Source organism: Hyperolius riggenbachi, chromosome 6 (assembly GCF_040937935.1).
Source record: "Hyperolius riggenbachi isolate aHypRig1 chromosome 6, aHypRig1.pri, whole genome shotgun sequence".
Lineage (NCBI taxonomy): Eukaryota > Metazoa > Chordata > Amphibia > Anura > Hyperoliidae > Hyperolius > Hyperolius riggenbachi.
This window is the reverse complement of record NC_090651.1, coordinates 231,645,999-231,660,487: the sequence shown is the minus strand read 5'-3', so window position 1 is coordinate 231,660,487 and position 14,489 is coordinate 231,645,999. Positions and strand designations below refer to the sequence as shown.

Sequence of the window (14,489 nt, the reverse complement as noted above, 5' to 3'; positions counted from 1 at the left end):
CGCCCAGTGCCCGCGACATCCTGGAACGATCCTTTCGGTCCCCCGCCGTGGCTTAGTTTTGATTCTCTACAGCAGAGGAATGTGTGCATCAAACACCAAGTAAAACCTGATAAATCTGGCTTTGCAAATTTGGCCTAATTGGCTAATCACGAGACATTGCTCATGCAAATATGCATTTGCTTTCGCATGCCAAAATATGCAGGGTCTAAAACTAATACCGCAAAGTGGTTGCCCTGTGGGGATTAGTTCATGCTACATTAGCACTATCCAGGAGCGCCACGGGGAGGCTCCCCAATGCCCCCATACAACCGGGGAGCTGCAGGGCTCCAAGCCCTCTCACTGCTCGGAAACCACACAGCGGCACCCCAGAGGGGGAGGCGGGAGGTGCTGGCGACCCCCCCAAGTGTGGCCAGCTCCGGGAATAGTGATGGCCAGAACGGTTCGCACGCAAACTTATTTGCGCAAACATCGCTGGTTCGCGTTCGTGATCGAACGTGAACTTAATGCGAGTTCAACCCGCCCCCTATACTACATCATTGGGCTAAACTTTGACCCTCTACATCACTGTCAGCAGACACATGGCAGCCAATCAGGCTGCACTCCCTCCTGGAGCGCCCCCCCCCCTTTATAAAATGCAGCATTGTCGGCCATTTTCTCACTCTGTGTGCTGCTGCTATTAGTGAGAGAAGAGAGAGAGGTTGCTGCAGAGATAGGGAAAACTTAGTTAGGCTCTTTGCTGATATTTATTGCTAAAAAGCACCCCAAAACAGCTCTTTTGAGAGCTAATGTTCTTGTGATGTGTTTTTTTGTGTGTGGCCCACTGACACTTGCATATACAGCCATGTCTGTCGCAGCTGGCCCTTGCTAATTGCTAGACTGTGCCAGACCCAGCACATTCAGTGCTTACCTTTTCATTGCACCTGTGTGTGTGACAGCTGCACATTGTATTGTAATACCAGTCCGTGCATACCTTTCACTGCACCTGTGTGACAGCACACAGTTTTATATACCAGTCACTGCATACCTGTTAACTGCACCTGTGTGTGTGCGACAGCTGCACATTGTATTGTAATACCAGTCACTGCATACCTTTTCACTGCACCTGTGTGACAGCACGCAGTTTTATATACCAGTCCGTGCATACCTGTTAACTGCACCTGTGTGTGTGATAGCTGCACATTGTATTGTAATACCAGTCACTGCATACCTTTCACTGCATCTGTATGACAGCACGCAGTTTTATATACCAGTCTGGGCATACCTGTTCACTGCACCTGTGTGTGTGTGACAGCTGCACATTGTATTGTAATACCAGTCACTGCATATCTTTCTCTGCACCTGTGTGACAGCAAGCAATTTTATATACCAGTCCATGCATACCTGTTAACTGCACCTGTGTGTGTGTGACAGCTGCACATTGGATTGTAATACCAGTCACTGCATACCTTTTCACTGCACCTGTGTGCCTGCATATTGTTATACCATACCAGCAGTCACTGCATACCTTTCACTGCACCTGTGTGACTGCACATTGTTATACCATACCAGCAGTCACTGCATACCTTTCACCGCACCTGTGACTGCACATTGTTATACCATACCAGCAGTCACTGCATACCTTTTCACTGCACCTGTGTGACTGCACAATGTTATACCAGCAGTCACTGCATACCTTTCACTGCACCTGTGTGACTGCACATTGTTATACCAGCAGTTAGTGTATACCTTTCACTGCACCTGTGTGACTGCACATTGTATTAGTCAAGTCAGTGCATACCTTTCACTTCATCCCCCCCAATATGGACAAAACAGGCAAAGGCAGAGCCATAGGCAGGCCACCCGGCAGGTCTGTTAGAGGTCGTGCTGTCGTGATTTCGTTCGGCCCTGGACCAAAGTACAGTGTTCAGAAGTCACGTGCCATCAACCCCCAAGATTGCCAGGACGTAGTTGACTATTTAACACAGAACACCTCATCTTCCTCAGCTTCCACACGGAACCGTGACATATCTTCCTCCTCCTGCTCTGATTCTGGCACCCCACTTAACACTCAGTCGGCAGCCACCAAAGTGCCATCATCCCAGGGCTCAGCGATGTGGAAATTTCTGCCTCAGATGAGAGCAATGCCATCTGTACTCTCTGCCACCAAAAATTGAGCCGTGGAAAGACCAAGACCCGCGTAGGGACAACTTCCTTACGAAGGCACATGATGACAAAGCACAAACTGCAATGGGATGACCACATGAGGAAAAGCAGCACACAAAAGCAAAGCCACACACTGCAGTGGAAGATACTAGGCCGCAATTATTTCTCAAAAAAGGTGATACCCAAACTGTACCGTGATGTTGAAAGGCAAGTGGTGTCATCTCTTGCACACAGCGTTGGGTCAAGGGTCCATCTGACCACAGATGCCTGGGCTGCATACCTTTTCACTGCACCTGTGTGACTGCACATTGTTATACCAGCAGTTACTGCATACCTTTCATCCTGGAACGATCCTTCAGTCCACCAACGTGGCTTAGTTTCGATTCTGGCAACAGAGCCGAAATTGCTGACAGTTCAGGCTCAGATCAAGAAGACAGCAGTGGTCATGTGACCGCGGCCTATTAAAGCAAACCTTTGAGTTTAAAAAAGGCAAATGTTAGCTACTTATCTCAATAGATACTGATCCTCAATAGAGCCCTCTTCTTCTTCACGACTATGCTCCTGTATCCACTTGTGCAAGGAGGTAAAAGCAGGGCTAGAGTAGCTGCATGCTACTGTGCAGGCACGGGCATCTGCGCCTGCACAGTGCTGTCATGCTCATACACAGACAGGAACTCTGCCATGCGAACCTCTTCAACAAGCCCTTATCAAACAGGTTTGTGGGGGTCCCAGCACTGGAACAGGGAGCTCAAGGAGGACAGGGGAAGCCTCTGGATTATCCAGAGGATTCCTTCTACTAAAAGGTGAGTATCTATCTTTTCCTCTTTTTAGTCATAGGTATCCTTTAAGTTTCTAGAAATTGTATTCATCTCAACATTTCTTTTAAATCAGTATCATAAAATAGCTGTGCAGGGTAATTTAAGTGGAAAGCAATGCAGAAAGGCCAAATGCATATACTAACTTTTGAATTCATTTATATCTAAATTAAAGTGTTCTCATCTATGTGCTTCAATAGCCTGCAGCCATTGCCCCAGCGCGCACATTGACCATGGCCCGGGCAGAACTGCCACCTACAGGTACACCTGTCCAGTGCATCTTTCTGTAACATAACTTTCTCCAAGTCGTACATTCATTTGCTGACATCTCAAGGCCTTTCTCTGTATTTCCCCCCCAAGCAGAACATATTCATTTTTTATTGTCTGTATCCAATTTCCAGTAAATAAGAATACCCTGGGTGACGTCTAACAAAAGTAATGTGCTCTCTCTCTCTCCTCTTGCTGAATTGCATTTTATAGCATCACAAATTCAGCTTGAACCACGTTTATAAAACAGCCAATAAAAATGTCTGTGGAAAGTATCTTGTTTTACAGCAGCATCAGTATACATTACACAGATAAGCAGACTGTTACATGGTTAATTGTTTAATTCTGTTACAGTTGGGAAGTTATGTGCTTGCTGGTTAAGCTATAAATGTCTGTCGTAATGGTAAATCGACATGAACTTCATGATGCTTTTACAGAGGTCGTCCCTGCAACCTGCGTAGTAAAGATTAAAGGAGAACTCCAGGATGTGCCAAATAAAACTGCCCCCTCCTATTCAGTAATTCATTCCTAAATACTGTTCACTCTGTGGTCTGAGACCCATAGAAAATGTGAATCCAAATCACTAAGCACTTTTGGTAGTGATTTGTTTGGCGTTTTTCAGAGCGATTTCCAGGGTTTTTCAATTGATTTTGAATTTAATGCAAGTGATTTGTGCAGAAAATGTGCTTTGCGATAGCCATTTCAATTGGTATTTCCATAGGTTTGGTAGTAAATTCGCTGCAAAATGGTAGTACAGCGATTGAAAGGTGATTTTGCAGAGATCCTACACTTTGTATTGAAGTGCAATCGCTCAAAAACTGCCGCAGGCACTACTGAGAGAGAGTGAGATCACCTCGATTGACTTTTATTAACCAAGAGTTTTTGAAATCCCCAGTCATTTCAAAATGCTGCTGAAAGCGCTCTAGTGGGCACTAGTCCTGACTCCTGACTTATAATCTGCTGTGCAAAACAACAATAGAAGGTAATGCTTACTCACCAAGCAGCACCTGCTATATAACTGGTCTGCAGAGTTAAGCCAGTCAGCAAATTTAAAGACACAGTAATGTGTCCAGACCTGCAGTACTAAATCCAGCTGAACTGAATTACACTATCTCCCATATACTACAAGGAGACCTTCAGGGCCCTTTCACACTGGGGTGGTGCGGTAATTTTATGGCACCCCACCACAGGGCAATTAAAGACTATGGAGACTTTCATACTGGCATGGCGCAATGCGATGGAAGTGACATTTTTGCTGCATCCTCGACGCTCAGACAGATCTACGTTACCAAGCGGTTATGTGCCGATGTGCAGCGGACCGGAAGTCCGCCCGCCGCAGGTGGTAGGCGTCACACATGCGCGGAAGTGTATTTGTTGCAATTCATTTTCGCGTACCTGGAAATATACAGTGTGAAATCGGCCTCAGTTTCTCAAAGCAATGTGGAAGCAGGAGAGGAGTGTGGTTCTCACCTACCACTAACAATCAACCTGTGAGTTGCATTACCTGTGAGTTACTACAAGCTTTAAACAGAGGTTAGTTTGAATCATATTTAAAGGAATCCCAAGGTGAGCAAAGCTTAGTAAGCTTTACTTACCTGGGACTTCTTCCAGCCCCGCCCTTGGCCAGGAGAATTCTGCGCATGCACAGTGCTACTGCCAGAACGCTCCCGCCTCCCGTCCACAGGTGGAAGCTGACAGTGGGACCCTGGAGGAAGACGGAATTGCAGGGAGGGACCAGAGAGGCTTCTAGGGGCTGGAAGAAGCCCCAAGTAGCTAAAGCTTACTATGCTTTGCTCACTTCGGGATTCCTTTATGCAGTATTTTTTCCCCTCCTGTTGTATAAATAGTACATATCTAATCCTAGGAACAGCAAAGCCATTATGTATTTTCTGGCATATAATACTACTTTTTAACCTAAGAAAATCTTCTCGAAAGTCGAGAAAGTGCTGAAAGTTCCGAGCCGGACTGGTTGCCGCATATGGTGGGCGAGCTCAAAAACATCCACAGCCCCATCCCACTGTATGCGGTGAACGTATAAAAGCAGCAAGGGTGGAAAATCCACTCACCAGAATTCGTGGAAATAAGTGACAACGCGGTCCTGAGGACGAGGTAGGAGGCACCTCACTGGGAAGGTGTAAGTGAAGGGCGGAGCAAGCTGCAGGGGTCCGGGTCGCCCGGGGTATGGAAAAAATAGACAGAGCAGCGATATGCCCTGAAAAACAAGCCTCTTTCACCCGTCTGGCCCACCCTTGTATCCTATTACCATACCTCCTTCTCTGCATCTCAGATCTCGTTCCTGAGAACTGCAGTGAAGCTGCACAGGCACGCATGTACAAAATCTGAGAGGCAGAAAAGGAGGTAATTGTATATAAGGGTAGGCACGAGTGAAGGAGGCATGTTTGCTCTACTACTCTGACCAATCCAAGCAGGCTTTGTATACATTTGAGCCACGTAGAGATAAGGTGGGATTGACTCATGAAACACCTATGTCTCAAATGCGTGCTCAGGATGACATAACGCTGCAGCATGTCTTTGTCACAAAAGAAATCGGAAACATCCGGCACTGCATTGAAAAAGTTACACATTTATTCCAGACTTGTGCTCAAAAAATTGGGATGCAAACAGCAAAACAGTTCAACATTGAGAACAATACAGTCCTACCATAGGTGCGTTGGTGGCAGTGGGTGCTGGGTGTGATACCGGCAGCCTGACGACCGTTTCGCATGGCGGTGCTTCTTCTAAGGCTCAACCACGCCGGCACTCAGCATCAGCCAGGTTTTTATTTCCTGGATGTAATCGGCCTTGGGCGGGCTTAGGTCCGCCTCTCACGTCATCGCCTACTGGTGCTCGGCTGGGCCTGTAACTTGCGCGACCAATACTGGAAGCGCGAGTAGGAGGTCGCATAGAAGTAACGCATTCCGCATCATCTGTATCCAGGCAGAATAACTGCCCTCCGAGATCACGCTTCTATAAGCAAGCCGATTATGATGCATAGTGCATCTAGAGACACGCGGATTGGCTGGGGAATACACCAGCCTTTGTTTACATTATGTGTCACGCCGACGTCAGTCGGCTTGGACCAGTAGGCAAACAAGCGTGATCTCGGAGGGCAGTTATTCTGCCCGGATACCGATGATGCGGATTGCGTCACTTCTATGCGACCTCCTACTCGCGCTTCCAGTATTGGTCGCGCGAGTTACAGGCCCAGCCGAGCACCAGTAGGCGATAACGTGAGAGGCAGACCTAAGCCCGCCCACCGCCGATTACATCCAGGAAATAAAAACCTGGCTGATGCTGAGTGCCGGCGAGGTTGAGCCTTAGAAGAAGCACCGCCGTGCGAAACGGCCGTCAGGCTGCCCGTATCACACCCAGCACCCACTGCCACCAACGCACCTATGGTAGGACTGTATTGTTCTCAATGTTGAACTGTTTTGCTGTTTGCATCTCAATTTTTTGAGCACAAGTCTGGAATAAATGTGTAACTTTTTCAATGCAGTGCCGGATGTTTCCGATTTCTTTTGTGACAAAGGCTTTGTATACAACAGCAGCCAATCACCGATAAGGTACATAACTTGCCGTGATTTTCTGGTTGTTGTGGGTACCGCATACAGTACAGCACCAGTATCTGTACCTGTTTGTACAGTATAGCTATAGCACCAGTACATACAGTATGGTATACAAATGTCCAACAGTCAAGAGGGGTAGTCTTAAAATGTATATTTTAACTGGAAATTTTGGGGGTTGTCTTATACGCCAGAAAATACAGTAATTAAAGATAACACTCATATCTCCAAACTCGTTCAAATAGGTGACTCCGCCATCTGGCTAGAGAGAATGTTTAAAACTTCCATAGCTTTGAGCACTAACAACTTTAAAAAAATATCCAATCTAAGGATGGCTTGTGTAGTTCTCCCTTAAAGTGAACCTCCGGACTAAAAATTGACTCAGCAGCACTGAAAAGGCCTGGTGTTTCTTTAACAGTTTCGCAGCATCAGAACTTTGTTTCTCTTATACAAGCCTCATTTTTAGCTGCACAGAAGAAAACTGCCCGGGCTTTTTTCCCCTGATGCTGTGCAAAGCATGATGGGATTTCTGATGTTGTTCTCGTTCTGCTGTTTTGGTGCAATTTTTTTTTTTTTACATTTTGAATTTGACATTTGAAGCCTAGCGTGTGCAGCTGGGAGTGGTTATCAGGACACAGGACAGTTGGAACTGTGTCTTATGCTCCCTGTCACCTCCTTTCAACCAAAAAGATGGCTGCCCCCATGACAAAGATGGCAGCCCCATGAATCACAAACATTTGCCTGTTCTTTTAAAACAGGGTGGGTAAAAAATTATATTACCTATCTATTCTAATTAACATAACTAATGTAACTTGATGACAGTATGTTTGTTTAGGCTGAAGTTCCCCTTTAACTGTACTTCAAAATTGTTATTTACGTAGAGCTTTGCAAGTATCCCAAAATCAATATTGCAAATATATTACATTCTGCAAGAGGATATCAGAAATACAGATACGCCCGATTGGTTACATACAGCCCCAACACTGATTGCCTCTGTAATGTTTGTATGCACCCACAGCGCTGTACTCTGGGAATGCTATAATAATAGTACATTAAAGGACCACTATCAAAAAATATTGTAAAATTTTAAATACCTGCATACACATACAGATCAGCATATTTGTCCCAGAGTGAAATGGGCTGTTACTGTATATACTCGAGTATAAGCCGACCCTCGAACTTTTATCTTAAAAACAGGGAAAATGAGTGTAGGCCAAGGGTAGAAAACTGTCCCATCCCCACTACCCCTATTCCATTTGATCCACAGGTACTGACAAATGCCTTCCACTCTCTAATTTTAGCCCTAGATTATGGCCCTCTGGCATATGCAGAGCATGTCTACTTCCTCCGAGTGCCGTCTCTTTGTATGTGGCCAGAATTATGTTGGAGCAATTTCAATTAAGCGCAGTGTTTTTCCATTTCCCCCATCCCAGAACGGAGCAGCTTTTATGCTGGTTGTGTCCCTCTCTTCCTCCTCTCCTCCTGTGCACTTAACGTGTATTCCTTGTCTGCCCCCTGCCCCCAGATCGGTGCAGCTTTTATGCTGCAGTTCTTTCCCTGCCCCCGGCATATGCGCTTAAAGTGTATGGCCTTTCTCCCCGCCACCAGATCAGTGCAGCTTTTATGCTGCAGTTGTGTCCCCCTCCTCCCTGGAATAGGCAGAGTGTGCACAGCGGAGCTTTCACGTAACTGGTTAACTGGTTCATGCCGCCGGGATTCCTCTCGTCAGCTTGCCTGTCTTTTCTATGATGTTCTGCACTGGCACATATCCACCACTAGAGGGCGACATAGAAAAGAGAAGAGAGGAATCCCGGCAGCATGGACCGAGTAAGTGAAAGCTCTAAGGGTTAGGCGAGGTGGTGGTGGGGGGTTGGAGAGACTTAAGGTTAGGCATTGGTAAGAGAGCCTATTGCGTGAGAATAGTGTTAGGTTAAGTTGTAACAAAATATGGGTATTATTTACCAATATTTTATTATGGCAATTTGTACCTTTAAACCAAAGAATATCAGTAGATTTTACTGCTGTACTACTATCCAAAATCGGCCGACCAAATTTCTTTCCGCCACTTTTCATGCACTTCTAGGTTCCTAGTGTCCTCCACCCTTTATCCCAGCCGCCAAGTGTCCTCCTAAATGGCTCACAGCGTGTTAGTTCTCTTCTATAGTGTGTGTCAATTTCTCAGGGCCCTTCATAATGTACCCAAGATTCCCAACTTTCCCAGTATACCACCATAGTGTGTCCACAGTTTTTTAGAAGTTTCCAACATTCCAGTTTCCCACTGTCCTGTGCCCAGCTTCCCAGGAACCTCTAATATTATGACCTAGTGTTCCAGCTTTCCAGTGATCCTCATAGCTTGTCCCAGCTTCCTATTGTCTCCCATGGTGAGCTTCAGCTTTCCAAAATTCAGCTGTAGTATGTCCAAACTTTTCAGCGTCTCCTATGTGTCCCAGCATGTGTCCCAGCATGTGTCCCAGCTTTCCACTGCCCTCATAGTGTGTCCCAGTTTTCCAGTCTTCTCCATTGTTTGTCCAAGCTTACAATTAAGCTTAGATTGTGATGAAGACATGCAGCCAGTCTGACAACACCCATATTTTATTGAATGACATGCTGTTTTTACCTTCCATCCTCATGTAGCAATCAGATAAGTGAACTTTCTGCACCTCCCCCCTGCCCCCTGTCTTCTCTGTAGTGGCTGGCAGGCTTAAATAGGGCATTGTGTCACCTTCCTAACCAGTAATTTTTTGGATTATACCATAAACTGAGGAGTTGGAGTCAGTTTGCTTTGCACAAGTGACCATTAAAGTGGACCCAAACACAATAAAAAGTCTTCATTCTACACATAAGTTGCTTATAAACATACAGCTTGGCTTAGAAATTCACTGCTTCTGTGTTATTTTATTCTTTTAGCCAGATAAAACTGTCTTATCAGTAGAAGTGAATCCAGGTTAAAGCTTCAGTTTTTTAGGATTTCCTTAAATTGTAATGAAGAATTGTTTTTACCCATAAAGGTTATCATTCTGTTGCTAATCTTTTAGAGCAGAGAGGGATTTCTACGTTTAGTTACACTTCTATCAGAGCTCTCATAGAAGTACAGCTAGGTATGATGTGCCCCAATCTTGTAAGACGGCAAGAGGGATCTAGAAGTAAACTAGAGTTTTTGGATACTGATGAAATCCTTGCCATATACTATTATCTGTACCTAACCTATTTTGAGTATTTGAAGCTGGATGACCAAATTTAGAGTGGGGTCCTGGTGTAATATCTTCTATGATTTTCATGTGTGTTCCCTATTCAAATGTATGGAAGTATCAATGGTGTGATAAAGAAATTATTGTTCCAATACCAAGCATGTAACAGTTTTCATTAAAGACTATTTTTGCTCTGTTTACTGTTGCAGGGACAGATGGCTGGCTGCTCCCATTCAGATCTGGCAGATCTATGTTCATTCCCTAAAAAGAGTGGACATCAGCTGTGTAACTGGTCAAACGACCCAGATGTCTTTGGTCCTTCGTGGCACACAAGTGGTGAGGAAAGTCCAAGCATACACCTCCCATCCACATGAATTGAAGGTAAGCGTTTCAACCTTTTGGCAGCCATGCCCAGTTATCACGTGTAGATAAGTCAGGGCAGTGGTGCCCTGGCCAGCTATACTCTGCCTGCCTTCCACCCCCTATATGCAGAGTAACGCAGGAAGCACTTTGATATTTACCTATTCCGGGTGCTGAATCAGGGACCACACAGCGGCACTGTATTAAGGCATCCTCCATCAGGTCCTAATAACATGATTTGACATGGTAGAGCCTCACATTTTTTGGCTTAAAGATTGCTACTACTATAACTTATGGAGCAGTCTTGCTTCTACTATACATTTTAAGTATTCGGAAATTGGCCACTGTAACACCTTTGCTTTTTCTGCTGTAGCTACTGAAGGGTAGACTTGGCCCTGTGCTTTGTTGCATCCTTGTGTTTGAACATCTAAGTGCAGCCTGTGCCTATGAGGAGCTTCTGGACTGATGAAGGCAAGCTGTCGTACAATATTTTCTGGTAACATGCTGCATTCACCTTGCCATCAACTTACATTTTTTGAAATATAAGTTACCTGTGCCAGTGTAACTCCCATAGTCCCAGAACATCCCGGACCTGCCTTCACAGTAGCACCTTGTTGCAACCTCCCCATACATATGGTTATGATCTACTTTTTTTATATCCCTTTCCTGTTTTTATACAGTTCAAAAACATTTTCTTGCAGGTCCTTTGACCGTTCTTATTGTTTTCTCATAGCTTGGTAACCAGCAAAGTTAGTGCAGTTCTGAATCAATATAAATTGACTATTTATACACAGACACTGATTCCAATCAAATAAGTCATAGGTGCGTGCTCTTTCCCTGATGGCTAAGACAGTACAATACTCTTTTGCTATTAATTAGAACATGTGTGTCTCAACTTGTGTGTATATTATTAGCCCCAACATACAAGGCTCTGTAAACTTTTGATGAGCCCATCCTATTTTTAAGGTAGGGGTCCTCCCAGATAACAGGCAGGGTGTCTCCCCAATAACAGACTGAACCCCCCATAAAAACTAGACATTGTCCACTAAGCATAGGTGTTGGGTGGTGCCTGCAAAACTAATACCATACTTACTGATAATAGCAGGCCTACCTGTCCTCTGCTACACCAGCAACTCCCACGTGCCCTCCATGAGTGATGTAGCGCATATTAATGATCCCCACGGTGCCATCACTCTCATTGTGATTTGCACACTGACACAGCCTGCAGACTGCATGCACAACTGCAAAAGTGGCTTCAGGGGCTTGTAAAAATGCATCAGCAGTCTTTAATTTGAGGACCCCAGGTATAAAGGAATGCATGTCCCTACCCACTGTACACTATGCATTATGGGTGTTACTTCTTACAGAATTAATTAAAAGTGACAGTTACTATTGCCTTTTGCTTTAAGGAGGCCAGAAGTGTAGACATTTTTCCTATGTATTGACAGAGCAACGTCTGGGCAAAATGCAAAAAATTCTACATATATTTTCACTGTATTTTTGATATAAGACTTTTTCTTTTGTGTATAGACTGAACCAGATGGTGTATTTGTGCTCCCACCCAATGGAATTCAAGACCTTCACATCATCATGCGGCCAAGCAAAGCTGGCAGCAAGTTCATTTATCTAAACTTAGTAGATGTGGACCAGCATCAGCTTGTGGCCTCCTGGCTAGTCTGTGTGGTGAGCCGAAATCCTATCATCTCCAAGGTAAGGATTCTTAGTCTCCTTAGTCTTAGTTATGGACCTATAGCAGCTGCATACAGCTGACAGTGGCAGTAAGGCCTACCTCAATGACTGTGCTATCACATTTTCAGAACAGGGCTTCATTAGGTCCAGGCCAGGCTCTTATTTGCACCCAATCCCCATGCCTCACTTCCCATGTGACATTATTCTGTTTCTGCAAAGGCTGTTCTATATTGCAGCTGGGAGGTGGGAGTGAGCATGCCTGGATGGCCATACTGAAAAGTCCAGGGAAATTTTTGTGCTGTCTGCGGCTCATTACAGACTCATTTTGGCAATGTCATAGCATTCCATTAGTATCATATGCAAGAGCCTACTACATGTGTGTATAAAAGCCCAACTCTATGGGGGAAAAAACTATACTCTGGGCAGCGCTTACAGGATTTTTGCAGTTTTTACAACTGTCTGTGTTCTCATTGGTGAGATTTTTCCTGTTTCTGTTTGACCCACATGGCTTAACACACAAGGAGGGGGGGTTCCCAAGGCGCTCTCCTCACATCGTACATCCAATTGAGGTTCAAATGCAGTCAGCCCACTAGAGTACAGCAACGTATTTCTATGTGAAGACCAGCAGACTCCAGACAATAATACTGAATAAGCAATCTTTTACTGAATTCAGCAAATTTAACAATTGTGGTTCAGCAGTGACAATCCAGTTAGGCAAAAAATTAGTAACCAAATAAATGGCAACCAGAGTCCACCAATAAGCCCAGCTCAACCAGATGTATTAGGCAAAGTGGTTGCAATAGAGTCCAGTATGTATTGCATCAAATCGATGTGTCTTATAAAACTGGCTGTTTAGAAGACACATGGCCAGTTTAGAAGACACATGGATTTGATACTATAAATACTGGACTCTGTAACAACCACTTTGCCTAATTTAAGTACCATAACTACTTTTTACCATTTTTTGCCTAACTGGATTGTCACTGCCAAACAACAATTGTTAAATTTGCTAAAGATTTCTCATGCAGTATGGGCTGGGCTTATTGGTGGACTCTGGTTGCCAATTATTTGGTAACTACCTTTTTTGCCATTTCTTTGCCTAACTGGATCATAACTGCCAAACAGCAATTGTTAAATTTGCAGAATTCAGTAAAAGATTGCTAATTCAGTATTATTGTCTGGAGTGTGCTGGTTTTCAAATAGAAAGAAGTGACCCGCATCACTATAAGATGAACAATGGTGGTCTGACTCTGGGGAGTGGGCTGCAGTTAAGACATAATGGAGAATGATTTTTTATGGTGCTGTCTCTGTCTCCTTTAGAGAGACCTACTCATTTTTTGTCAGGACAGGAAGTGAATGTGGTCCAAGCCTAGAAGAATATTCTCTTGTTCAGGCCAAAATGGTCATCTCCACCCCCATCCAAACTGATCAGCTAGGAAGTTACCACACTCACTTCAGTGCAAAATTCACCAGTTTATGTTCTCTGCTTTACCAAGCCCACCACACTTTATAAACTTCGTATCCTGGTTGGACCCGCAGCTATTACATGTTTGTTTGTAAATTTTTCTAGAAAAAATTAAACTTAAAAGGGAAAAATTAAAATGACCAAAATCAATGATAAATTTCTCTTTACAAATTGAACATGAGAGGCTGTGCAGACTGCGGAGCTCTTTGGCAGCCAAGACACATTGTTAATCTGCTGGAACATAATTATCTATGAAGTTATAGGGCATTCGTGACCTATTTCTACTCAGAGAAATGAATCACAGGAAGCACCATCCATCATGGAGGTGTAATTCCTGCTTTACTGCCCTCTAATGGACTGTCATACAAACTTTTTAAACTTTGCCTGGAAAACTTGTTGCCTTTTCCTGACACTGCGTAATGAGCTCTCAATAGTTAACGAGCAGCCGTTCACTTTCATGGGTATCATCTGAGTTTTTAATCTGTGTTGGCTTATTACATTCATCAGACTCCCAAGTCTTTAAAGGTACTTCTAGTTTTTTATCATGTTTATAAAGTCCATCAGCGAAATTAAGATCTTAATTGAATACGGAACAAACAGAATGTTTTATGAGCCAATGCCTGCTGACTGTCTGATGTATATTTTGAAGACGTGGTTTAAAGAACACCTGTCACTAGAGAAATACACAGAGACTGCCCATGCAAATTTCTAAAAATGCTGAACCACTGACTTTAATACTTTTTACATTCTAAATCAATCATCAGCAATAAGCAGATCAGGTGTTCTGATGTTCCTGTGACACTCCTGATCTGCATATTTACCAAAGAAATGACACCGAAAGGAGTATAGCCAGAGCATCAGGTAGGTGACAACCAGACAACTGGCATTTTTAAAACTGAGATCAGCAGTGACAAGTACACCTAAAGGAAACCTGAGACAATGGGGATAGAATCATTTATACTTACCTGGGGCTACCTCCAGCCCCATGACATCCGTGTGC

At 44.2% G+C, this 14,489-nt stretch overlaps 1 protein-coding gene across 3 annotated transcripts in view; it reads left to right on the top strand.

Moving 5' to 3' along the window:
• The window catches only part of NPHP4 (nephrocystin 4), a 486,557-nt gene that overhangs the window by 457,772 nt on the left and 14,296 nt on the right, over positions 1 to 14,489 (top strand). For all 3 annotated transcript variants that reach the window (XM_068240494.1, XM_068240492.1, XM_068240493.1), the window contains 2 exons: positions 10,185 to 10,356; positions 11,866 to 12,045. In XM_068240494.1, coding sequence (XP_068096595.1) covers positions 10,185 to 10,356; positions 11,866 to 12,045 — 352 coding nt within the window. The remainder of the gene's footprint in view (positions 1 to 10,184; positions 10,357 to 11,865; positions 12,046 to 14,489) is intronic.